Source organism: Patiria miniata, unplaced genomic scaffold, assembly GCF_015706575.1.
Source record: "Patiria miniata isolate m_02_andy unplaced genomic scaffold, ASM1570657v1 HiC_scaffold_22, whole genome shotgun sequence".
Lineage (NCBI taxonomy): Eukaryota > Metazoa > Echinodermata > Asteroidea > Valvatida > Asterinidae > Patiria > Patiria miniata.
Window position 1 is genome coordinate 8,923,784 of NW_024037061.1, and position 25,871 is coordinate 8,949,654.

The 25,871-nt window shown below is 40.1% G+C and overlaps 2 protein-coding genes across 2 annotated transcripts; both read left to right on the forward strand.

The window, feature by feature from the left end:
- The first annotated feature begins 256 nt into the window (after nucleotides 1–256).
- LOC119730945 lies at nucleotides 257–13,215 on the forward strand. The gene is made up of 6 exons (XM_038204014.1): nucleotides 257–441; nucleotides 4,350–4,469; nucleotides 8,235–8,349; nucleotides 8,536–9,908; nucleotides 11,478–11,562; nucleotides 12,710–13,215. Exons 2-6 carry the CDS (start codon nucleotides 4,385–4,387, stop codon nucleotides 12,771–12,773), a joined length of 1,722 nt encoding a protein of 573 aa, XP_038059942.1. The 5' UTR covers nucleotides 257–441; nucleotides 4,350–4,384; the 3' UTR covers nucleotides 12,774–13,215.
- Nucleotides 13,216–20,863: 7,648 nt separating this feature from the next.
- Nucleotides 20,864–25,234, forward strand: LOC119730727. The gene is made up of 4 exons (XM_038203745.1): nucleotides 20,864–21,343; nucleotides 21,531–22,885; nucleotides 23,519–23,603; nucleotides 24,724–25,234. The coding sequence occupies exons 2-4, from the start codon at nucleotides 21,673–21,675 to the stop codon at nucleotides 24,785–24,787; spliced, it is 1,362 nt and encodes a 453-aa protein (XP_038059673.1). The 5' UTR covers nucleotides 20,864–21,343; nucleotides 21,531–21,672; the 3' UTR covers nucleotides 24,788–25,234.
- The last annotated feature ends 637 nt before the right edge of the window (nucleotides 25,235–25,871 follow it).

Sequence of the window (25,871 nt, forward strand, 5' to 3'; positions counted from 1 at the left end):
TCTTGAACAACATGGTTCACACTAAAAAGAAACCACAATGATTGTGGTATTTGTGGCAAAAGCTTCAATTGGAGAAGTTACCTATACCAATACATCAGCGTTTCGCCAATTCGGTATTCTATCACCAGAGTATTAGGCAGTTGGGGGCGCTGCGCGATAATAGGCAGACAGCGCGCGGATCACTTGGCAAGGTTTATTTTTTTTCAGAGAGCCAATGTACATTGGCAATTTGGCTTGACTGAGTATCACTATATCAGACATTGGCGTGTGCAGAGCCGCGGTCGAACGGTGATATTCCATAGACTTATTGGCATGGCACTGCATAGGATTAGAAGTCAGTACCAAGCCTCTTGAAGGGTCGCACGAACGACACGATTCATACTTCTGCGAGCTAGCTAGACTGATTACAGAATACCAACACAGTCGTAATTATTTTGAAAGGTAAGAGCTCCGTATTACCCTTTTATAGTCATAGCAAGGAATGCCTGAGAATTATTCATTTAGGGCGCGTACATGGTATGGTAGCACCTTGCCCTTGGGAAACCCTAGTACTGGCAAGGGCGGATCCAGGGGGGGGGGGGGGGGGCCAAAGGGGCCATGCCCCCCCCCCCCCAAAAAAAACGAAACCAATTTTTTTGTTTTTATGTGACATCGCAATAAAGGCAGGCAATGAGTACACCACCATCTTTTCCTCAAAAAAAACATTGGTTAATGTGGTCAGAAGTTGCCTCAGATCGCACCACAGAGCATCTAGAATCCAAAAAAATTTCGGGGCCCTTAAGCGGGCCCCGAACCCCACGCCGTAATTTTGTTGACCCACTTTTTGGGGGGACCAAACATTTTTTTGGCCCCCCCCCAAAAAAAAATTGTGTTCTGTATCCGCCCTTGAGTACTGGCGGCGGAACCGGGTGCAGGTGGCCATGCATGGCCCCCAATATTTCCACTTTTTCCACCGTTTCTGGAAATAACAGGATTGAATTATCGTTTTCGGTCCGATCGGGAAGGCCTACATAATACTCTGCAGTTGGCATGGCATGGCATGGCGGGATTTTGGGGACCGGATGTAATTACATTCCTCGAAACGACAACCATAGAAAAGGGCGCCCTTATTGATGTTTGAGGTTCAGGCCCCCCCCCCCCCTCGCCGCTTTTCGAATTTGCAACTGCCAGTTGGTGCCGGCACTGCTTTTTTGGTCCCCCTTTCAAAGCTGTTAATGTTCCACGGCGCCGCTGAGACCTAGCTTGCAAACCCAAGCAACTATAAGACTGATGACATCGAAAATGTATTATAAATCTATATATCTATATATAAGAGAGAGTTTAACTCGGCCTCCGAGACGATGTTTGCTCATGAAAGGATCCGAGACCGCGTGCTCCCGCGGCGCCAAAATCGCTCCACGTCCGTGGAAAAATGCGGAGGGTGTCTTCCGCCGGGTCGGACACTTGGGGTCGTCCCGATTTTCCCGTACGGACCGGCGATCCGTTTCGTCGATTTTTCCTGGCCGCCCCCTGTGCTGGCTTTTCTGCGCGTCTAGACTGTGCGAGGTCAGCGGCTACGACGTAGGGGTTGTTTACGTGTTCTACTTGGCTGTTCTGCAAAAGTGTTCACCAAACGGTAGCATGGGGTGACCTTGGTGCGTGTCATATGCTTTGCCTGCCGCCCCTGCGCTGAGTGCAACGAATACTCAGAATGAATAACATTAGTATGCCTTGCGCGGTCTGACCAATCGAAAGTCTACACTGTGTACTTCCGGGGTCTGCGTAAAACCGTCGATGGCGACGCGTATTGCACTGCAGCATGTTCCATGCCCTGGAAACGAGGTTGGGTTTACGGTGCTCGCTATTGCACAAGCATGTGACGTCGCGTGATAGAGTGCTGTTACTCAGTGTTCCATAATGTGTTTACAACTCCATGCTTCCACTAGCTCTATGCTTCCACCAATGCTGAGCGTTGTGAGTTCGCTGCCCGCCACGTATAATTCAGTTTCGCGTTATAATTTCGGGGGCCTGTTTGGGATCAACGAAAGAAGAAATTCTCCAAATTTTTCTATGGACATGGAGCGGCCATTTTGGCGTCGCGGTCGCGATCTTGAACGCAGTCACAAAAAATCGACAAAACGGATCGCCGGTCCGTACGGAAAAATTAGGACGACCTGAAGTGCTTGATTTGGCGGAAGAAATTCTCCGTATTTTTCTATGGACGTGGAGCCATTTTGGCGTCGCGGGAGACCGCGGTCCGGGATCCTTTCAGGAGCGAACATTTCTCGGAGGCCGAGTGAAACTTGCTCTTATATGGTTGACCAACTTGAATAAAAGTTGAATCGACTTTTTCCTCGCAGACGGTCTCGCAAATTGTAAAAAGTTCAAGTTTACGTTTGTTGAAGAGTCCAATACTGAAACTTAATTGTGACCTTCCTCCATCATTCAGACCGTTTGTAATTTTATGGTAACACTCACATTTTAATTGCAAATGACAACTTCACGTTTGATTACGTTATGATTTATTGTCAAACTGTACAATCAGCCTTCGCCTGTGTACTACGGTAACCTTTTCACTACGTTTTCCCGGCAATGCGACTGCCTCACGAAATGCCATTTTAACAGACCAACGGGAACATTTACAGACAGTTGCCATGGTACATAATTATCATGTGCGTAAATCGGTGGGGAACAGGGGGATCCCCCCCTACATTTTAAAGCGGGGACATTGTTTGGTTCCCCCCCCCCACTTTTTTTTCCCCGAATACAAATTGTAGCCTACTATAATGATTCTATTGCTCAGAATACCGTCTAGCTGATTCAATTACCCCAAGCTCGAAAATGATGTTTAAAAGATGATTTTTTGCTCAAATTGGTTTTAGTGGTCAGAAATTGCCTCAGATCACGCCACAAAAAAATGCTTTTAACTGCATGTCTTCTCAACTAGCCCCCCATTTACATTTAACTCCCCACATTTTCATCCCCAACACTACGCCCTATATACCTGATCTATGATCGTGTAAATCAGCTTGTTACGGGAATATGGTACGTACCTTATAGGGTGACATTCCCATAGGGGTTTGCACAAAATGTTTCCAACTTTAATGATCCCTACCCTTTTTTTCCTTATCCTACCTCTACGAATTTTGGTATATTAAGGTTTGGACCACCCGCAATCGATCTAGCCTATTTGCGACACAAAAATGTTGCCGCGAAATAGCTTTGACATAAGGAGTGTCAGGTGTCAAGGTGTCACTTTTTTTAACAGCAATTCGTCATTTACTGTTTAGATGGCGAGTTTCCGATGTAATGAGTATAGAGCCGGGTTTCCCATGCTAGTATGTGGTAGTATTGACGGTGTAAGATAGTTCAATTGCCTTTAAAAATAATGACATTGTAATGAAATATGTAAGGGAAACAAAAGTCTAAAAGCTTTATATAGCTAATTTGGAAATAGTTTGATGTTTGTGTGGCCCAGGTTGGTTGCCGTCTTCATTTGATTACGAATGACGTTAGTGCTGTATGGCATCCCACCCGGGCTACTTTGTTAATAATAATAATATCGGAGTCTTATATATAGCGCACGTATCTACCAACAATTAGGTACTCAAGGCGCTGGAAATTATGTCTATTATTAAAGAAAGGTAAATAAATTTTATGAAAAATATGAGACCCATTATGTAGCACCTCTTTATAGGGATTTACAAGGTGCTGCGGCGCATATTGCAGCCACTGCCAGAAACACCGGGGCAAACCCCTTCTCTTAGCGATATGTGTTACTGGGTTCTTTAACGTGCATTACACAACACATGGGACCTACGGCTTTAAATCCTATCCGAAGGACGAAGCAATAATGGTAAAGTGCCTTGCTCAAGAGCACAAGCACCATGTTCCCACGGTCAGAATTCGAACCCAGGTACCACGGCACACCAGTCGAACACCGTAACCATTGGACCACAGCACCCCGCTGTTATAATCAACCTTACGGAATAATGGAATTTCGATTTATAATACCTAGAGACTTAGTGGTACTTGTGAGAGAGAAAAAAACATTACTGTAGCAAGGAAGTAGAACCATAAGTCCAGCTACACAGTTTTGTTTTAATGCCATGACAGCTGAGTTTGCTGTTTGACAGCTACAGTTGAGTCTCGTTAATACAAACTCGTTCGGACCTAGTCAAATTGTTTGTTATATCAGAATTTTGTATTAAGAGGAACGAACATCAGGCCCATTCATTGTGCACATAAATGCACAGTCGGAACCATGACTTATGTTTGTTATAACCAGAATTTTGTATTAACAGAGTTTGTACTAACGAGAGTCGACTGTATTTCTGCAGTTTAACTTCCGTCTGTGTTATTTTTACCAGGTTTCTTCAGGGCAAGTGTTCACCTAGACAGCAAGATGACCCAATTCAGCTGGTGTGCGAACTTCACAGTTTTCATTGTTGCACTCGTTGCTGTTGTAAATGGCCAATTCAACATCACAGGTTTGTACAAGCATTGCGTAAATAATGTATTCTGGAATAACTATCAATAATTGTTTGGGCTTCTCAAAAGAGATTTCGGCTTTTGCAGTTTTGAAGACCTCATCATGATTTGCCCACAATATAATTTCTTAAATATGAGGAGTAATATTTGTTCAGGTCAAATAATTTATATGTGGGAAGTAGTTCTGGAAAACCTCTGATAAAAAGTTAGAATCTTTTGGGGTGAGTAATTTCAACTATTAATTAAAAGAAAGATATTTTTTTTTGAAAAATATTTTTTTAAAAATAATTTATATGAAGTGGTCCTTGATTGATTTACCCCTCTATACTCGGTGAGACTTTTTAGTAAGGAAATAAGGGTAATCTCGATGTCACAGGTTCGAACCCCACTCCAGTCAATGTCTTCTGTTTCAATTTATATTTATTCGCATTTAAAGTAAAACATCAATTTACATTTCTTTGTAAAGTCGGGGTCATGATTGTGTAGAAAAATCAGCCGTGGATAGCATATCCCCTCAATTCTCTGCCAGGAATTCCGACAAAACCCGTAAATATCTTGTTGAAGCCAAAACAAAATCAAACTGTACAGTTTCTGAACAAACTTGACATTTAGTCCAATATAACCAGACTGATTCTTTTAAAAGTCAAAACCTCTTAACGACAATGTGCTATTGTTGTGAAGTGTCCAAGGCAGTGATGTAGTGCCTTGATGCTGGGCCTTGGCCTTAAGGCTGCCTTAAGGCTGGATTTTAGGGCCTTGGCCTTGGCCTCGAGGCTTGAGGGTTCAGGGCCTTGCAATTTTGAGTCAAGGCTCTTCAAGGCCCATAGATTTTTGCATTTTCCAGATAAATCTGTTCGAAATTTGCTGTTACCATTTTAATCGTATTACCATGGAGGAGGGAAGCACCCTATAGATTTGTGTGTTGGGCACACTTCCACTTTTGTAGCATCACATTTTGTTACCATTGTAGTAGATTTGCTGCAAAAATATTCCGTACACTTATGGGGCTAATGAGATGTTCACTTCAATTGCATATAACTATGGAATAGATCTGATTGGTTGTACATGTCTCCCTGATAAGTGCTAAAGATTTGCATGTATCTGTTTTAGATAATGCTGATATTTCTGACCATGTTGGGCCAGCAAATAAACATTTCCCAAATCAGTTTCTTGGATCCCCCTTTGTTACACTTGGGAGAATTGTGTGTCAATATAGAAGTAAATCATTATTTTGTTTAGTAAAACCATATTGAAGACCTGAACTTATACTTTAATAGATACAGTGCAGTCATAAAACGGTGTAGGCCTATGCGAGCATGTTGATTGCAATTAAAGAAATGTTGTTCTTCGTAACGAGCAATTCGTGATGATAAGGGTGGATACAGGGGGGCCAAAAGGGGCCATGCCCCCCCCCCCTAAAAAAAAAACAAACCAATTTGTTTTGATGTGACGTCGTAATAAAGGCAGGCAATGAGTACACCACCATCTTTTCCTCAAAAAACATCGGTTAAAATGGTCAGAAATTGCCTCAAATCGCACCACAGAGCATCTCGAATCCAATTTTTTTTTTCGGGGCCCTTAAGTGGGACCTGAAGCCCAAGCCGTAATTTTTGGACCTACTTTTTTGGGGGGGACCAAAATTTCTTTGCCCCCCCCCCCAATTGTGTTCTGGATCCGCCCTTGCGTGATGATGTGTCACTCATTTGACTATACATGTAATTAGTTCTATATCAGTGGTCATTTCATAAAACAGGGCCTTGGCCTTGGCCTTGGCCTTGAGGGTTAAGCCTTGGCCTTGGCCTCGAGGCTTGAGGGTCAAAGCCTTGGCCTTGGGGGTCAAAGCCTTGGCCTTGAGGGTCAAAGCCTTTGCTCCAACACTGGTCCAAGGTCCTCATTTATGACTCCATGGGTCGTTAGCAAAGGTTTACAATGATCATCGTCTTCTGTGCCACATTGAACACGCATACAGCACTAGGCAGTTAGTGTGGTTCAGACTATCATAAACTGGTATGAAGCTGCACTGTAGACAAGTTTCATGCATATCTTTATTGCACCTATTCACGCAAAACAATCGACCAATATGATGGAGTCCAAAGTTTTATTCGACATACAGTCTTAGCATTTCATGAGGATAAAAACAATCTCAAAACTAGTTTTATGTCAAATACTATGTTTCTGGACAAAAAGGGCTGTTTTGGTAACTGTTTTTGACATGTGACATGTAAAGTTTCAAGTATAAGTTCCATCAAGGAAGGATGTGTAGTTCTGTTTATAATAAATGGTGGTATATAGGTGATTACATTCTCATAGGGCTTTGAATAATGACGTAACATGTCACGTGATTAACGTCATGATGACGTTACATCAATTTTCATCTATAACACATCACGGTCTAGGTACACACCAACATTCAACATAATCAGACATGTGTAGTTCTGTAGATATTGGATTTTAAAATATGCACATTTAATATAGCGTCACATGTCACGTGATGACGTCATCGTGACGTCACTTAAATTTTCATCTATAACACATCCCGATTTAGGTACATACCAAAGTTTCAACCCAATCGGACCTGTAGTTGTGGAGATATAGGCCTTCAACATATGTCATGATGACGTCAATGTTCGGTGCACATCTTTAGATGCTGGTCTAAGTGTGTGCCAATCGGATTGATTTTAGTGCCCAAAGTGCCTTCCACGATGAAAACGTGTACAAATGCTATGGGGAATGACTGAAAAGGAAGGAAAAGCTAGAGATCTATGTCTGTTTGCAACAGAACATAGGGCTCTTCCGCATTATGCAATTTTTTTGTATTAATAACACGTTATAATGTACAACGTTTCAAATCATACGGTACAATAATTTTCTAATTTAGCATGTAGCGTCTGTAAGATGAATTATCATCAAAAAGAAATAAATCCATATTAAATCAGACGTATCGGCCTAGGTTCATACGCAATTGTGAACCATTTGGACTGAGAGTTTTCTCAATATTAGACTTTAAAAAAATGCACCTTTACGATGACGTCACATGCCTTACGATGACGTCATCTTGATGATTAACACTTGTCAATGTACATTTTTGCATTGTTGTCTTGGTTTGTACCAAGCTTGAAGTTAATGCAACGAAAGGAAGTGTTTAATTTTGGAAGAGGGAATAAATTTGTTAATATTAAAAAAATCATAAAAAATCATGCGATGACGTCATGGTGACGTAATTTCGGATTGTGCATACTTTATTATCTAGCTATCCACCAAGTTTCATGACGATCGGACTTCCCCTTATGTGTGTTTTAAAAATTTGCATTTTTGATGACGTCATGATGACGTCACACATTTTTCAAAATTTTGTACAAATATCTGTTAGTACCGAACAAACATAATACAAAAAGAATTTGAATTTTGCATGTTGTGTTCGTGAGATATGGCTTAAAGGTCCAAAAATTCAAAAAATCATATGAAATCGCACGATGATGTCACCTCAATTTTACCTATAACACATCCCGGTCTACCTTCATACCGAGTTACAACCCAGTCAGATTAACAGTTCTGTAGATACAGTACTTCAAAATATGCACGTGACCCATGATCACGTGACCCATGGTAACGTCATGATGACGTCACTCTTCGGGAGGAAGTTGATCTACTGACCAATTTTTAGGACTTACTTTACCCGTTTCAGGATTGTTTGTGAGTTTCTCAGCCATGGAATAGTTGAAAGGGGAAAAAAAACTTCACATGTTAATTACATGTATTTACAGAGCCAGGCAGACAGACGCACATCTATGGACAGGATTTTGTGGCGGTGATACCCCTGACAACTGGGTTGCCAGAAAGCGGTTCATCTCTTCAGATTGCTTGTGTTTCTTGTCAAAGGTACATGTACACATCAATTTTAGTTTTAAAGAAAGCTATTATCTGGGGATTAAATCCAACATTTCATTCAAGTAAAAAGAAAAAGAGGAAGACATTCGGAGTGCATTTTCTGAGGCAAAATGATTCCCCTGCTCCTGGCATCTATATTTAAGGAGCTTTGTCATACTGGATCCTTTATTCTTACAGGTCATCTGCCACAGTTCGCATCACTCTTCTACAAGGAAACTTTTCTGAAAATTTTACCATTCAGGCTACATCTCCAAGGTTTGTTTCTCTAAGCATCCCTGAACTTGAACTCTTGGCAACTACCACACCACCAACGCCGGCTATGTTTAACATCACAGCCGATGAAAACATAACTGTAACCGTCCTTGTCAAGATTGCTGGTACCCTGAATGCGTACACAGCTTTCCCCGTAGACTCCCTGGATGGATATTACATCGTAGCTTCTTCTGAAAGGCCAGAGGAACATGTGTCCGAACTCACCGTCGTTGCTACTGAACCAGAAACACATTTTAATTTGCACCCATACAGTAAGGTCACCATTCGTGGTCATGAGGATTGGCCAGCAACGACACAATTTGGGCGAGGAATTGGGGGATGGGCGACGTATCAGACACACAACAGCTTCATGGGGGGTCATCTGCAAGAAGTGACAGACAAACCACTCATTGGCATTGTGGGAACACACCGTGCATCCGCGGAGTATGGTTGGGCTCAATCACTAGATCAGCTGCACCCGCTAGTATCCTTAGGGACAAAGTACGCTGCGGTGCCAGTTGCTGGAAATCATCTCCGAAACATCTTCCGCATTGTACCCGTCTGGGAAAATACCAACATCACTTGGATTTCAGGACATCATTCGAATGGGAGCTATACTCATAAAAGCTTTACACTCAACAGCGGCCATACTTTGGATCTCACCTTTGATTCCAAGGAAGTCGGGCAAATTGAAGGCTCCAAACCATTCCTGTTGCTCCACCATATTGAGTTAGGGACACCCGTTATGGACACCGCACTGGTAACCGTACCACCAGCAGAACAGTTCACGCGTCAATCGTTCACATTCTCAACGTATGAACTGCCAGGCATAAAAGTAGACACCTACATTACCACATTGGCGCCTTGCAAGTTTCTTGAACAGATTTCTCTTATTAAGAACATGGCTGCTTCTGGCTCTGCTTTGGATTTTGAGAAGACCTCAGGCATTGATGATGGGTTGGAGTACTGCGGGTCAAACAGACAGCTGGAGCCTGGTGTATACACGATAGGTCTATATCCAGACAGTCCATCAGAAGCTGTGTACTCAGCTATACTCTACGGCAAGACAGCATCTGGCGTCTTTTCTTACATCCTTGCCTCGGAACTCAACCAAGTCACTTGTGGTGTAAAGAACACAGAACCTACTCTTTGCCATCCTCCAAGAGTGCCCATCCAGCCTGTATCAACTGTCCAAACTCAAACTGCAACTGATGCAACTGATGCAACTGATGCAACTGATGTAACGATTGAGACTTCAACGACCCCTAACAAAGATAAGAGCACTGGCAATGGCACAGGTAAGCTTAAGAATTGTTCTCAAAATAGATTTGGGAAGAATCAATGAACCTACGTACCCCTTAGTAGTAAAAACAAAAGAAATAAAACCGAGAGCTATGTCTGTTCGATGAACAGAACATAGGGCTTTTCCGTATTTTTTTCTTTTTGTGTCCATATGCAAGAACATACCATAGTTACAGGACTAACTTCTCCACATATAGGACTTAAAAATGTACAACTTTTAACATGATCCACGTCACATGTTCCGCAATGACGTCATCGTAACATCACTTGTCAATGCACATGTTTTCATTGTGGTCTTGATGTGCACCAAGTTTGAAGTCAATCCCATGAATAAAATCTTAAATATTAAGAAAATCATCAAATATCAACCGATCACGTCAGGGTGACATCATTTCAAATTTTCCTTGTGACATTATCTACCTATCCACAAAGTTTCATGACGAAGGGAACTACTGTTATATGCGTTTGGGAAAATCGCGTTTTTGTCATATAGACGTCATCGTGATGTCACACATTTTAAACATTTTTGTGCATATACCTATTACCTGACAAACCAACTACAAAAAGGATTTTTGAATTTTGCATGTTGCGTTCGTGAGATACAGCTTAAAAGTCCAAACATTCAAAAATTCATATAAAATCACACGATTACGTCATCACGACATCATCTCAATTTTTACCTTTAACACATCCCAGTCTAACTACCGGTACACTATACATGTACCGAGTTTCAACAAAATCGGACTTACTGTTCTGTAGATATAGGGTAAACTGGGGTAAAAACGCCCATGGGGTAAAAACGCCCACTTGACTTGTTTCCACTGCTAGTAAAAAATGACAAGATGAATTGTTCAATGGAATATATTTTTAATAAGTACAATGTAGATAAAAACTAATAATAAAAAGAATTAAATTCATTAACATATTTGAAGGGTACGTAGGTGCTGTTGAAAAAAATATTAAAAAAAAAAGTTTTAAAAAATGGCCGTCGAAGGTTTAGCCTATATCGCTTAAAATTATTTTATATAAAAAAGTATATTATATTTTTATTATTCTTTAGTTGATATATATTAAGAAGGGTTAAAAACATAATTATAAATGATTACAATATTAATCTATTTTAATATTTGCTTAATAATGTTTTTTTGAGTGGGCGTTTTTACCCCGGGCAAAATCAGGGGTCTCGGGGTAAAAACGCCCAGTACTTTCCTTGATATCAAACTCTGTTGCAGCCTCATTTTTCTTCAAAAACCCCACTGTTAGAACTTTCTACAGCATTATGTTTGTTGTATGAGTAAGTATTAGCTATAAAAGTCCCACTACATAAATATTAAACAGTCAGGCGCGGATCCAGAGGGGGGGTTTTGGGGTCAACCCTCCCCCCCCCCCAGCTCTGTCCAAAAAAAAAAAATTATTATACAAATTCCTAAAATATAAGTCGAACCCCCGAGTCGAGCCTGGCTGTTTTTGCATTACAAAACACTGCATTCGAAATATAGCTCTTTTGGGATTTAATGCCGGAGAACGATTCAATTGACTGTTAGGAACTTTTCTCTTATCTGCAGTTATTGGAGCGGCTGTCGCAGTTACAGTGATCATCATCGCTGGATTGGCAGTTCTTGGTTTCTGTTTGTTTCGCTACTACAGACGGTAAGTCATGTCTCATGATGATGATCATGGGCCTTATTCACGAGTTGGCCATTTTTGTCGAGTTCCCTGAATGTATTTCAATAGTTGTTAACTGTTGAAAGTGGCGCCAGACTATTTATGCAGGCACAATGCAGCCTTCTTTACTGTCATTTTATTTTTAAAATATGGCTTTAAACATTAGGGAATGTTTAATTACACATTTTAAATTATTTATTGATGCATACTGGAATTTATTATAAATTAACTTGCTTTGATTTTTCTTCGCCAGTTCCAAAAATGAAGTTTTTACCTAACTTGCTATTGCCGACTCGGGAATAAGGCCCACGAATGACAAGAGCTGTCTTTTGTTTCTGCTCCTCACAAGTTTCATGTCGTTGCTACGTGTTTCATTTCTAAAGTGAACTGAGAATGGCATTGGAATGAAATTATCCCAAGCATGCATTCTGAAAGGGACACACATTAGGTTTGATTTTTTTCCCACACATTTCGGCTAATCCATTTACATGCAGTGCACTCATGCAGCTTTCCATATAAAAACTGTAGTTTGCAAAGCCTTCCCTACAGTCAGTCAACGATCCATTGTGAATACTGTGAACACATGTACAAAGACACGCTGTGCATTTCCAAAACCAGTTTGACCTCGAACAAAACTTTGCAAGCCAGTACAAGAAAGAGCGCACGCAATTCTTTTCAGTTGATTCAGAAAGTCTTTTCATGCCAGATTTAGACCGTTCATTGCCATGAACGGTTTACAGTAATATCAAACTGAATAATATACGAAGCAAGTGATTTTTTTTTCTCAATTTGATTTGAATATTTAAAGCTTTGAATGACAAAACCAAACTGGAAAAGAAGCTTTGAAAAAGGGCCGTCATGTTTATTTTTTAGCCCAGTGGCGGCTGCCTGACTTACCATAAAGACGTCAGGGCATCGGGGGATTGGCAGGTCAGGGAACCAGACTGCTTAAACATGAGAAGAAACAGGGACAATGGCTGGGTCACTCGGGAGTTTAACTTGGGCGGATTTAGCTTTCAGGAAATTGGGGGCGGGGGCTTTAGTGAAGGCGTGCCGAATGCAGGGGGGGGGGGGGTGTAACCGAGTGTTCCCTATATTTACATTCAATTTGTATTTTTGTTTTCAATTTCAGTCGCTGTTGGAAGCACTCGGGCGATAACTTGGAGGGCAACTCCATGGTTTATGTCTTGTTGTAAGTTGGTGTATAATTTGTGGAGACTGAAATTTGTATTTTGACTTGAAACTGTTATGATCAAACTTTTGAGTTTTCTTGTCTTTTTCTAGAATTGAGCTTTTGCATGAATTGTTCTTAAATATGTTGTTGATATTCCATGTCAGGGCGTGATTACATGTATAAATAAATGCAATGACATAGAGTCCTGTCATTATGGAAAATTGTGGGTTTATCAAATGACATCAATATTTCTGTACGTATTTTACTTTGTATTTTGTTTTCACAGCAGTTACCGATCATAGTATTGAAAAAGTCAAACTAATAAACTTCTGGTAAATTCTTTAATTGCCATAAGTACAAATATTGTTAAGGACGAAATTGAAAGACATGTTAAAGCTATAGTCCATCATTTGCAGCCATCCGAAAAGTAACTGGCGTAATTATTGTTGGAAAACATACTTGGTTGAAAGATAGTAAGGGAACTAAACTCCCTGTGAAATTATTTTTTCTGGGAAGCTGTCATTTTGAAGTAATCAACGAAAGAAGGCCTTTCCAACGGCGTAGGAAAATTTAAATTAGTAGTTCGTTTTGTCAGTCGGCGAAGCGCGCGCAAGCATTGGCACGACACACACGCGCGCGTGGTTGCTATAATTCGTCGGATCAGTGCACGACGTCACGTAAAGCTGCAATTAAAAACAATTCAAAACATGATTCGGTAACTTTTGATTTCAAATTTAGATCCTAGAATGTTGTTTTTCTCGGAATAAACAGCTGAAGCGGAGCTGAAACTTCATCAGGTTAGTTGTTCAGCACCCTTCTTTCGATTTTGAGCCCTTTTGTTGCTTCAAACTAACAAAATGCACAAATTACAAATGATGGACTATATCTTTAATGTATATGCCAGCTCACTTGTATTCGACTTGGACTTCTATTGACGTCTGCTATACCAATAAAAGTTAATACTTTGAATTATATTAAAGAGAGAAAACTTGGTCTCTATTTATACAAGTGCACATTTGCTTTAATATTCAGTTGGTATTACAAATGGATTGTGAAACCTTACAGTAGTCTTTTGAGTGGTAAATTGTACTATAATCATTTTTTTTGTGAAGCTGTCTTTCCATTATGTTACTGGTTCAACTCTTTGTCATAGTTTAAATTACAAGTTTAAAAATAACAAGACGATCTAAACTGATTGGCGACTAGAGTGGCGTAAAATCATTTGAGAAAGAGGATCTAGAGAAAGCCCATGATATAATTGTTTATGACTTGTTACAAGCTCTCAAATATTTAGTAGAGACTGCACTGTATGTTTGTTTGTTTGTTGGGGTGGTTTTGTTTTGTTTTGGGTTGTTTTTTTTTGAGGGGGGGGGCTATTGTTTTGTTTGTTTTGTTATAATGAAGACAGTATGTGAATTGATTTTTTTTCTGTATGATCTTGTTACACTGCAGTTTAGTACACAGGTGGTTCCACCACCTGGATTTTTAAAGACTTTTAGTATGTCATTTTAGGGACCTTAATATAGAAATGCACTGTGGTGAAAAAAAAAATTGTTGCAATTTGTTTGAGGTCAAACCTTATATTGCCTGGACTATCCGTACTCGGCCTTGAAGTGTTTATATTACAGGCTACATAATTGTACCATTCTCTCTTTTCAGGCATCCCATTTTATTTCCCTGGGTCTCTTATTATTTTGCCTCCAAAGAAGGACATCCGTCAGTCGGTCTGCGAAAAATTAAAATTGAAACTGACAAGAAAAAGAAAATAGCAGTTAAATGCACTAATAATAGATGGCTACATGATGCCAATTGTATATTGTTTTGTTTTGCAAAGCCTAAGCCATCTTTAGCGATGTGTATTGTATGTAGTTGACTTACATGTATCATGTTTAGTTAAAAAGAAAGAAAGAAAAGGAGACCCAAATGGTTGCCTCTTTTTTTTGAGGAATTTCTGCACGTAGAGCTTTTCAAATCTAGGATATGAAAGCCCAATAAGCTTTCTTTTAGTGAAAGATTAGAATCATTCAAATCGCTCATGCAATTTTCCAGTTGTGGTATTTTGATAACAAACACCATTTTTTTTACTCTTGTCCACGGATCACATTTAATTAGGGTACATGATGTCAGTAAAAATGAAAGCATGTCGTATATCCTGAAAATGGTATCATAATAATGCCATAAAATCCCCGGGGTAGCCAAGTATAGAAGGCAAGGCAACTCTATAAACTCTTGACGTAAAGCATGTTATTTTAACATTGGAAGCAGCAGGTTTTTAAATAAAATGTTATGATCAGTGCCAGTTATTATGGTTGTGAGAGTGTTCTAATGTGTGTTTTTTTAATAGGTGAATCGTTTTGCCGAAATCTTTAACCTTTGCAAGACAATCGACATGCAAGACATCATCTGTATGAGGGCCCACACTTATGAAGAGGCATGTGTTTTTGACGCGGCAAAGATGTTCCGTAGCGTATTAAAAACAGAGGGTTCACATTATAAGGAGAAACAATACGTTTGTCATATTTGTGGCAAAAAATCTCTTAGAGCTGTTCCCTATACCACTACATCAGAGGGTCCACACTAAAGAGAAAAATGTGTTTGTTACACGTATGGGAATGTTTTTTTTCACAGAAAGGTATAATCTTGATCAACATGGTTCACACTAAAAAGAAACCATAATATTTGTGGTATATGTGGCAAAAGCTTCAATTGGAGAAGTTATACCTATACCAATGCATCAGCGTTTCGCCAATTCGGTATTCTATCACCAGAGTATTAGGCCAGTTGGGGGCGCTGCGCGTAGTAATAGGCAGACAGCTCGCGGATCACGTGGCAAGGCTTATTTCTTTAGAGAGCCAATGTCACATTGGCAATTTGGCTTGACTGACTATCAGATGTTGACGTGTGCAGAGCCGCAGTCGAACGGGGCTATTCCATAGACTAATTGGCATGGCACTGCATAGGATTAGAAGTCAGTACCAAGCCTCTTGAAGGGTCGCACGAACGGCACGAACGGCACGATAGGCCTACATACTTCTGCGAGCTAGCTAGACTGATTACAGAATACCAACACAGTCGTAATTATTTTGAAAGGTAAGAGCTCCGTATTACCTTTTTATAGTCATAGCAATGAATGCCAGAGAATTATTCATTTAGGGCGCGTACATGGTATGGTAGCACCTTGCCCTTGGGAAACCCTAGCACTGGCGGCGGAACCGGGTGCAGGGGGCCATGCATGGCCCCCAATATTTCCACTTTTTCCCACCGTTTCTGGAAATAACAGAATTGAATTATCGTTTTCGGTCTGATCGGGAAGGCCTACATAAAATGATATACTCTGCAGTTGGCATGGCGTGGCGGAATTTTGGGGACCGGATGTAATTACATTCCTCAAAACGACAACCATAGAAAAGGGCGCCCTTATTGATGTTTGAGGTTCAGCCCCCCCCCCCCCCCTCGCCGCTTTTCGAATTTGCAACTGCCAGTTGGTGCCGGCACTGTTTTTTTTTGGTCCCCCTTTCAAAGCTGTTAATGTTCCACGGCGCCGCTGAGACCTAGCTTACAAACCCAAGCAACTATAAGACTGATGACATCGGAGATGTATAATAAATTACGGGAATATGGTACGTACCTTATAGGGTGACATTCCCATAGCGGTGTGCACAAAATGTTTCCAACTTTAATGATCCCTACCCTATTTTTCCTTATCCTACCTCCACGAATTTTGGAATATTAAGGTTTGGACCACGCGCAATCGATCTAGCCTATTTGCGACACAAAAATGTTGCCGCTAAATAGCTTTGACATAAGGAGTGTCCGGTGTCAAGGTGTAACTTTTTTAATAGCAATTCGTCATTTACTGTTTAGATGGCGAGTTTCCGATGTCATGAGTATAGAGCTGGGGTTTCGATATACATACATTTATTTCGATGCTGCATAAAGGACCATACATAATGTTATATATTCAAATTGGCAATACATGTACATATATATAATTACAATAGTGAACATTAACTAAATGGCAGCATCTAGGTCCGGGGTGAAGCATAAGCTTTTGTTCCCCAGCCTATGGACAGACAGACAAGGGACAGACATACATGGAAAGACAGAGCACAAACACCGGTGTAAGACAGCAATCAAGGCCGTTGTTGTCCCTATTACATTGTTTTAGTATGCAATTAAAAATTGATTTTTTAGTTTTTTAGCAAAAATAGAGAGAGTGGGTGATGATTTAAAAGTGTTATCCAGACTATTCCAATATAGAGTGCCACGTTGGACAACACTGTTTTTGGACAATGTCGTTCTACAATAATTAACATACAGATTTTTCCTAGTAGTACTGCGGGTATTTCCCATGCTAGTATGTGGTAGTATTGACGGTGTAAGATAGTTCAGTATGCCTTTAAAAATAATGACATTGTAATGAAAAATGTAAGGGAAACAAAAGTCTAAAAGCTTTATATAGCTAATTTGGAAATAGTTTGATGTTTGTGTGGCCCAGGTTGGTTGCCGTCTTCATTTGATTACGAATGACGTTAGTGCTGTATGGCATCCCACCTGGGCCACTTTGTTAATAATAATAATATCGGAGTCTTATATAGCGCACGTAGTACCCACAATTAGGTACTCAAGGTGCTGGAAATTATGTCTATTATTAAAGAAAGGTAAATACATTTTATGGAAAATATGAGACCCATTAGCACCTCTTTATAGGGATTTACAAGGTGCAGCCACTGCCAGAAATATTGCAGCCACTGCCAGAAACACCGGGGCAAACCCCTTCTCTTAGCGATATGTGTTACTGGGTTCTTTAACGTGCATTACACAACACATGGGACCTACGGCTTTACATCCTATCCGAAGGACGAAGCAATAATGGTAAAGTGCCTTGCTCAAGAGCACAAGCACCATGTTCCCACGGTCAGCATTCGAACCCATGTACCACGGCACACGAGTCGAACACCGTAACCATTGGACCACAGCACCCCGCTGTTATAATCAACCTTACGGAATAATGGAATTTCGATTTATAATACCTAGAGAGCTAGTGGGACTTGTGGGAGAGAAAAAACATTACTATAGCAAGGAAGTAGAACCATAAGTCCAGCCACACAGTATTGTTTTAATGCCATGACAGCTGAGTTTGCGTTCAATGATATGATCACGGAAGACTTCAAAATGCGATGCATTCACGTTTGTAAATACAGCTATTTCTGCAGTTTAACTTCCGTCTGTGTTATTTTTTACCAGACTTCTTCAGGGCAAGTGTTCACCTAGACAGCAAGATGACCCGATTCAGCTGGTTTTCGAACTTCACAGTTTTCGTTGTTGCACTCGTTCGAGTTGTAAATGGCCAATTCAACATCACAGGTTTGTACAAGCACTGCGTAACTAATGTATTCTGGAATAACTATCAATGATTGTTTGGGCTTCTCAAAAGAGATTTCGGCTTTTGCAGTTTTGAAGACCTCATCATAATTTGCCCACAATATAATTTCTTAAATATGAGGAGTAATATTTGTTCAGGTCAAACAATTTATATGTGGGAAGTAGTTCCCGAAAACCTCTGATAAAAAGTTAGAATCTTTTGGGGTGAGTAATTTCAACTATTAATTAATAGAAAGATTTTTTTTTTTGGAAAAATAACATTTTTTAAATAATTTATATGAAGTGGTCCTTGTTTGATTTACCCCTCTATACTCAGTAGGAATTTTTAGTAAGGAAAGAACTTTGTAAACTTAGGCTGTTTCAAAAATATTACAAGGGTAATCTCGATGTCACAGGTTCGAACTTCACTCCAGTCAATGTCTTCTGTTTCAATTTATATTTATTCGCATTTAAAGTAAAACATAAATTTACATACGATTCTTTGTAAAGTCGGGGTCATGATTGTGTAGAAAAATCAGCCGTGGATAGCATATCCCCTCAATTCTCTGCCAGGAATTCCGACAAAACCCGTAAATATCTTGTTGAAGCCAAAAAAAATCAACTGTGGAGTTTCTGAACAAACTTGACATTTAGTCCAATATAACCAGACTGATTCTTTCAAAAGTCAAAACCTCTTAACAACAATGTGATATTGTTTTGAAGTGTCCAAGGTCCTCATTTATGACTCCATGGGTCGTAAGCAAAGGTTTACAATGATCATCGTCTTCTGTGCCACATTGAACACGCATACTGAACTAGGCAGTTAGTGTGGTTCAGACTATCATAAACTGTTATGAAGCTGCACTGTAGACAAGTTTTATGCATCCTTTTATTGTACCTATTCACGCAAAACAATCGACCAATATGATGGAGTCCAAAGTTTTATTCGAAATACAACCGTAGCTTTTCATGAGGATAAAAACAATCTCAAAACTAGTTTTATGTCAAGTACTATGTTTCTGGACAAAAAGGGTTGTTTTGGTAACTGTTTTTGACATGTGACATGTAAAGTTTCAAGTATAAGTTCCATCAAGGAAGGATGTGTAGTTCTGTTTATAATAAATGATGGCATATAGGTGATTACATTCTCATAGGGCTTTGAATAATGACGTAACATTTCATGTGATTAACGTCTTGATGACGTTACATCAATTTTCATCTATAACACATCCCGATTTAGGTACATACCAAAGTTTCAACCCAATTGGACCTGTAGTTGTGGAGATATAGGCCTTCAAAATATGTCACGATGACGTCAATGTTGGGTGCACATCTTAAGATGCTGGTCTAAGTGTGCCAATCGGATTGATTTTAATTTGAAAGTGCCTTCCACGATGAAAACGTGTACAAATGCTATGGGGAATGGCTGAAAAAGAAGGAAAAGCTAGAGATCTATGTCTGTTTGCAACAGAACATAGGGCTTTTCCGCATTATGATATTTCTTTGTATCATACGATTTGTTCAAATCATACGGTACAATATTTTTTTAATTTATCATGTTGCGTCTGTAAGATGAATTATCATCAAAAAGAAATAAATCCATATTAAATCAGACGTATCGGTCTAGGTTCATACGCAATTTTGAACCATTCGGACTGAGAGTTTCCTCAATATTCGACTTTAAAAATGCACCTTTACGATGACGTCACATGCCTTACGATGACGTCATCTTGATGATTAACACTTGTCAATGCACATTTTTGCATTGTGGTCTTGGTTTGTACCAAGCTTGAAGTCAATGCAACGAAAGAAAGTGTTTAATTTTGGAAGAGGGAATGAATTTGTTAATATTAAACAAATCATAAAAAATCATGCGATGACGTCATGGTGACGTAATTTCGGATTTTGCATACTAGTACTATTATCTAACTACCCACCAAGTTTCATGACGATCGGACTTCCCCTTATAGGCCCTATGTGTTTTAAAAATTCGCATTTTTGATGACGTCATGATGACGTCACACATTTTTCAAAATTTTGTACAAATACCTGTTAGTACCTAACAAACATAATACAAAAAGAATTTGAATTTTGCATGTTGTGTTCGTGAGATATGGCTTAAAGGTTTAAAAATTCAAAAACTCATATGAAATCGCACGATGACGTCACCTCAATTTTACCTATAACACATCCCGGTCTACCTCCATACCGAGTTACAACCCAGTCGGACTAACAGTTCTGTAGATACAGGACTTCAAAATATGCCCGTGACCCATGATCACGTGACCCATGGTAACGTCATGATGACGTCACTCTTCGGCATACAACTCTGTCATAGGGACTATGCCTGTAGTAACTTCGAATGATGCTGGCACTGAAAAAAAACGTGTACAAAGTCTAAGGGATTTAGGCGACAAAAAGAAGAAGAAGAAAGGAAAAAAAATGAGAACAAAAAGAAAGGCTTTTTCGTAAATTTGCGAAAAAGCCAAAAAGAAACCTTTAACGAAAACAAGGGCTGTTTCGGCCGGTTGGCGCACGGAGCCCATGGGGATCTCGGGGTCACCGTTTTTGGATTGGGGTGGGGTGCGGATGGGGTGGGGTTTGTTGGGGTCGTTTTTGGATGGGTTAGTTTTGGTTGGGCAAGGGGATTGAGATGGGGGTGAGGACAAAGGTGGGCTAGTGATGCAGGGCTAAATTAAGTCAGCAGTTGAAGTTTTGGGCGTCCAAAATCTAAATTGTACTTATTTTAGTTTGTTTATTTATTTATTTCTGGTAATTAAACCAAGGATTTCTCAAAAGCGCCCTACGGACGAGATGGGAAAATGAGACGAAATTGCAGTTTTAGATGTGGGAAAACCCGAGAAGATCATTTTAGGGAACCCACGTAATCAGGTATAGGGACTGAAAACCCAATCCACACGTGGACCAGGATAGGAATCGAACCCGTTGTGGGGAGGGGGATGGCAGGGGGGTTGCAGGGCCGGGAGGGAGTTGATCTACTGACCAATTTTTAGGACTTACTTTACCCGTTTCAGGATTGTTTGTGAGTTTCTCAGCCATGGAATAGTTGAAAGGGAAAAATAACTTCACATGTTAATTACATGTATTTACAGAGCCAGGCAGACAGACGCACATCTTTGGACAGGATTTTGTAGCGGTGATACCCCTGACAACTGGGTTGCCAGAAAGCGGTTCATCTCTTCAGATAGTTTGTGTTTCTTGTCAAAGGTACATGTACACATCAATTTCAGTTTCAAAGAAAGCTATTATATTTGGGATTAAATCAAACAATTCATTCAAGTAAAAAGAAAAAGAGGAAGACATTCGGAGTGCATTTTCTGAGGCAAAACGATCCCCCTGCTCCTGGCATCTATATTTAAGGAGCTTTGTCATACTGGATCCTTTATTCTTACAGGTCATCTGCCACAGTTCGCATCACTCTTCTATAAGGAAACTTTTCTGAAAATTTTACCATTCAGGCTACATCTCCAAGGTTTGTTTCTCTAAGCATCTCTGAACTTGAACCCTTGGCAACTACCACACCACCAACGCCGGCTATGTTTAACATCACAGCCGATGAAAACATAACTGTGACCGTCTTTGTCAAGATTGCCGGTACCCTGAATGCGTACACAGCTTTCCCCGTAGACTCCCTGGATGGATATTACATCGTAGCTTCTTATGAAAGGCCAGAGGAACATGTGTCCGAACTCACTGTCGTTGCTACTGAACCAGAAACACATTTTAATTTGCACCCATACAGTAAGGTCACCATTCGTGGTCATGAGGATTGGCCAGCAACGACACAATTTGGGCGAGGAATTGGGGGATGGGCGACGTATCAGACACACAACAGCTTCATGGGGGGTCATCTGCAAGAAGTGACAGACAAACCACTCATTGGCTTTGTGGGAACACACCGTGCATCCGCGGAGTATGGTTGGGCTCAATCACTAGATCAGCTGCACCCGCTAGTATCCTTAGGGACAAAGTACGCTGCGGTGCCAGTTGCTGGAAATCATCTCCGAAACATCTTCCGCATTGTACCCGTCTGGGAAAATACCAACATCACTTGGATTTCAGGACATCATTCGAATGGGAGCTATACTCATAAAAGCTTTACACTCAACAGCGGCCATGTTTTGGATCTTACCTTTGATTCCAAGGAAGTCGGGCAAATTGAAGGCTCCAAACCATTCCTGTTGCTCCACCATATTGAGTTAGGGACATCCGTTATGGACACCGCACTGGTAACCGTACCAACAGCAGAACAGTTCACGCGTCAACCGTTCACATTCTCAACGTATGAACTGCCAGGCATAAAAGTAGACACCTACATTACCACATTGGCGCCTTGCAAGTTTCTTGAACAGATTTATCTTATTAAGAACATGGCTGCTTCTGGCTCTGCTTTGGATTTTGAGAAGACCTTTGGCATTGATGATGGGTTGGAGTACTGCGGGTCAAACAGACAGCTGGAGTCTGGTGTATACACGATAGGTCTATATCCAGACAGTCCATCAGAAGCTGTGTACTCCGCCATACTCTACGGTAAGACAACATCTGGCGTCTTTGCTTACATCCTTGCCTCGGAACTCAACCAAGTCACTTGTAGTGTAAAGGACTCAGAACCCACTCTTTGCCATCCTCCAACAGTGCCCATCCAGCCTGCTTCTTCAACCATCCAGACTTCGACTGTAACTTCAACTGGTGTCACTTTTGAAACTTCAACGGCACCTAACAAAAATAAGAGCGCTCCCAGCGGCGCAGGTAAGATTAAGAATTTTTGTCAAGATGACACAGAGTGGTTCAAACTGCAACTTTAATCTTTTGTCAAATGACAAACTGACACAACCTATGTGTTCTTGATAGTTTTATCAGCAATGCCAACATGCACATATGCTTTATTAAGTGCACTCCTCTAACATTCAAAGAATTTGAGATTACTCCCGACCGACTCTGAACAAGGCACTGAAAGTCTGAACAAACACTAAAACCAGTGCATGCATGCACCATATATTCTTTCATAGTGTCTTTGTGGGGAGGCAACTAATTGCCATCTGATTTCTAATTAGACTCTACTGAGATAAGATGCCTTATGTCTATATAGTCTATATAATCATTTTGCCAGAAGACTGAACAATATGCTCAGTCTAAATAGAGGGATATTCTATAAAAGTGACATTGTTTTAATTCTGGCAGATACTTAACTAGGAACTGAGAGAGATATAGTTATCCTTCCAAATTTTGGCATCCTCACAAATAAATCTACAATCAAAGGTTAACCTCAGAGAGGAGAAACCAACCCCTTACTCAGCTGTGAGAGAATAAAAATAGCTCTTTTGGGATTTAATGCCAGAGAAGGATTCAATTGACTGTTGGGAACTTTTCTCTTATCTGCAGTTATTGGAGCGGTTGTCGCAGTTACAGTGATCATCGTCGCTGGATTGGCAGTTCTTGGTTTCTGTTTGTTTCGCTACTACAGACGGTAAGTCATGTCTCATGATGATGATCATGGGCCTTATTCACCAGTTGGCCATTTTTGTCGAGTTCCCTGTGTATTTCAATAGTTGTTAACTGTTGAATGGGATGGCGCCAGACTATTTATGCAGGCACAACGCAGCCTTCTTTACTGTAATTTTTTTTTAAATATGGCTTTAAACATTCGGGAATGTTTAATTACACATTTTAAATTATTCATTGATGCAGACTGGACTTTATTAAAAATTAACTTGCTTTCATTTCTCTTCGCAAGTTCCAAAAAGGAAGATTTTACCTAACTTTCAATTGCCGACTCGGGAATAAGGCCCACGAATGACAAGAGCTGTCTTTTGTTTCTGCTCCTCACAAGTTTCATGTCGTTGCTACGTGTTTCATTTATAATATGAACTTAGAATGACATTGGAATGAAATTATCCCAAGCATGCATTCTAAAAGGGACACAAAAAATTAGGTTTGATTTTTTTTCCACACACTTCGGCTGATCCACTTACTTGCAGTGTACTCATGCAGCTTTCCATATAAAAACTGTAGTTTGCAAAGCCTGCCCTACAGTCATTCTACGATGCATTGTGAATACTATGAACACAAAGACACGCTGTGCATTTCAAAAACCAGTTTGACCTCGAACAAAACTTTGCAAGCCAGTACAAGAAAGAGCGCACGCAATTCTTTTCAGTTGATTCAGAAAGTTTTTTTCACACCAGATTTAGACCGTTCATTGCCATGAACGGTTTACAGTAATATCAAACTGAATAATATACGAAGCAAGTGATTTTTTTTCTCAATTTTGATTTGAATGCAAAACCAAACTGGAAACGAAGCTTTGAAAAAGGGCCATCATGTTTATTGTAAGCCCTATGGCGGCTGCCTGACTTACAATATAGACGTCAGGGCGTCGGGGGATTGGCAGGTCAGGGAACCAGACTGCTTAACCATGAGAAGGAACAGGGGCAGTGGCTGGGTCATTTGGGAGTTTAACTTAGGCGGATTTAGCTTTCAGGAATTGGGGGGGGGGGGCTTTAGTGAAGGCATGCCGAATGCACGGGGGGTGTACCCGATTGCTCCCTATATTTAAATTCAATTTGTATTTTTGTTTTTAATTTCAGTCGCTGTTGGAAGCACTCGGGCGATAATTTGGAGGGCAAGCCCATGGTTTATGTCTTGTTGTAAGTTGGTGTATAATTTGTGGAGACTGAAATTTGTATTTTGACTTGAAACTGTTATGATCAAACTTTTGAGTTTTCTTGTCTTTTTCTAGAATTGAGCTTTTGCATGAATTGTTCTTAAATATGTTGTTGATATTCCATGTCAGGGCGTGATTACATGTATAAATAAATGCAATGACATAGAGTCCTGTCGTTATGGAAAATTGTGGGTTTATCAAAATATGAGATCAATATCTCTGTACGTATTTTACTTTTCACAGCAGTTACCGATCATAGTATTGAAAAAGTCAAACTAGTAAACTTGTTGTAAATTCTTTAATTGCCATAAGTACAAATATTGTTAAGGACGAAATTGAAAGACATGTTAAAGCTATAGTCCATCATTTGCAGCCATCCGAAAAGTAACTGGCGTAATTATTGTTGGAAAACATACTTGGTTGAAAGATAGTAAGGGAACTAAACTCCCTGTGAAATTATTTTTTCTGGGAAGCTGTCATTTTGAAGTAATCAACGAAAGAAGGCCTTTCCAACGGCGTAGGAAAATTTAAATTAGTAGTTCGTTTTGTCATTCGGCGAAGCGCGCGCAAGCATTGGCACGACACACACGCGCGCGTGGTTGCTATAATTCGTCGGATCAGTGCGCGACGTCGCGTAAAGCTGCAATTAAAAACAATTCAAAACATGATTCGGTAACTTTTGATTTCAAATTTAGATCCTAGAATGTTTGTTTTTCTCGGAATAAACAGCTGAAGCGGAGCTGAAACTTCATCAGGTTAGTTGTTCAGCACCCTTCTTTCGATTTTGAGCCCTTTTGTTGCTTCAAACTAACAAAATGCACAAATTACAAATGATGGACTATATCTTTAATGTATATGCCAGCTCACTTGTATTCGACTTGGACTTCTATTGACGTCTGCTATACCAATAAAAGTTAATACTTTGAATTATATTAAAGAGAGAAAACTTGGTCTCTATTTATACAAGTGCACATTTGCTTTAATATTCAGTTGGTATTACAAATGGATTGTGAAGCCTTACAGTAGTCTTTTGAGTGGTAAATTGTACTATAATCAATTTTTGTGTGAAGC

Bases quoted from the DNA above. Each gene is read 5' to 3' on its own strand.
- LOC119730945 (XM_038204014.1), top strand. From the start codon at position 4,385: ATGACCCAATTCAGCTGGTGTGCGAACTTCACAGTTTTCATTGTTGCA. The intron at 8,350-8,535 runs GTACATGTACAC...TTATTCTTACAG, and splicing joins GCTTGTGTTTCTTGTCAAAG to GTCATCTGCCACAGTTCGCA. The intron at 11,563-12,709 runs GTAAGTCATGTC...TTTCAATTTCAG, and splicing joins TTGTTTCGCTACTACAGACG to TCGCTGTTGGAAGCACTCGG.
- LOC119730727 (XM_038203745.1), top strand. From the start codon at position 21,673: ATGTTTAACATCACAGCCGATGAAAACATAACTGTGACCGTCTTTGTC. The intron at 22,886-23,518 runs GTAAGATTAAGA...TCTTATCTGCAG, and splicing joins GAGCGCTCCCAGCGGCGCAG to TTATTGGAGCGGTTGTCGCA. The intron at 23,604-24,723 runs GTAAGTCATGTC...TTTTAATTTCAG, and splicing joins TTGTTTCGCTACTACAGACG to TCGCTGTTGGAAGCACTCGG.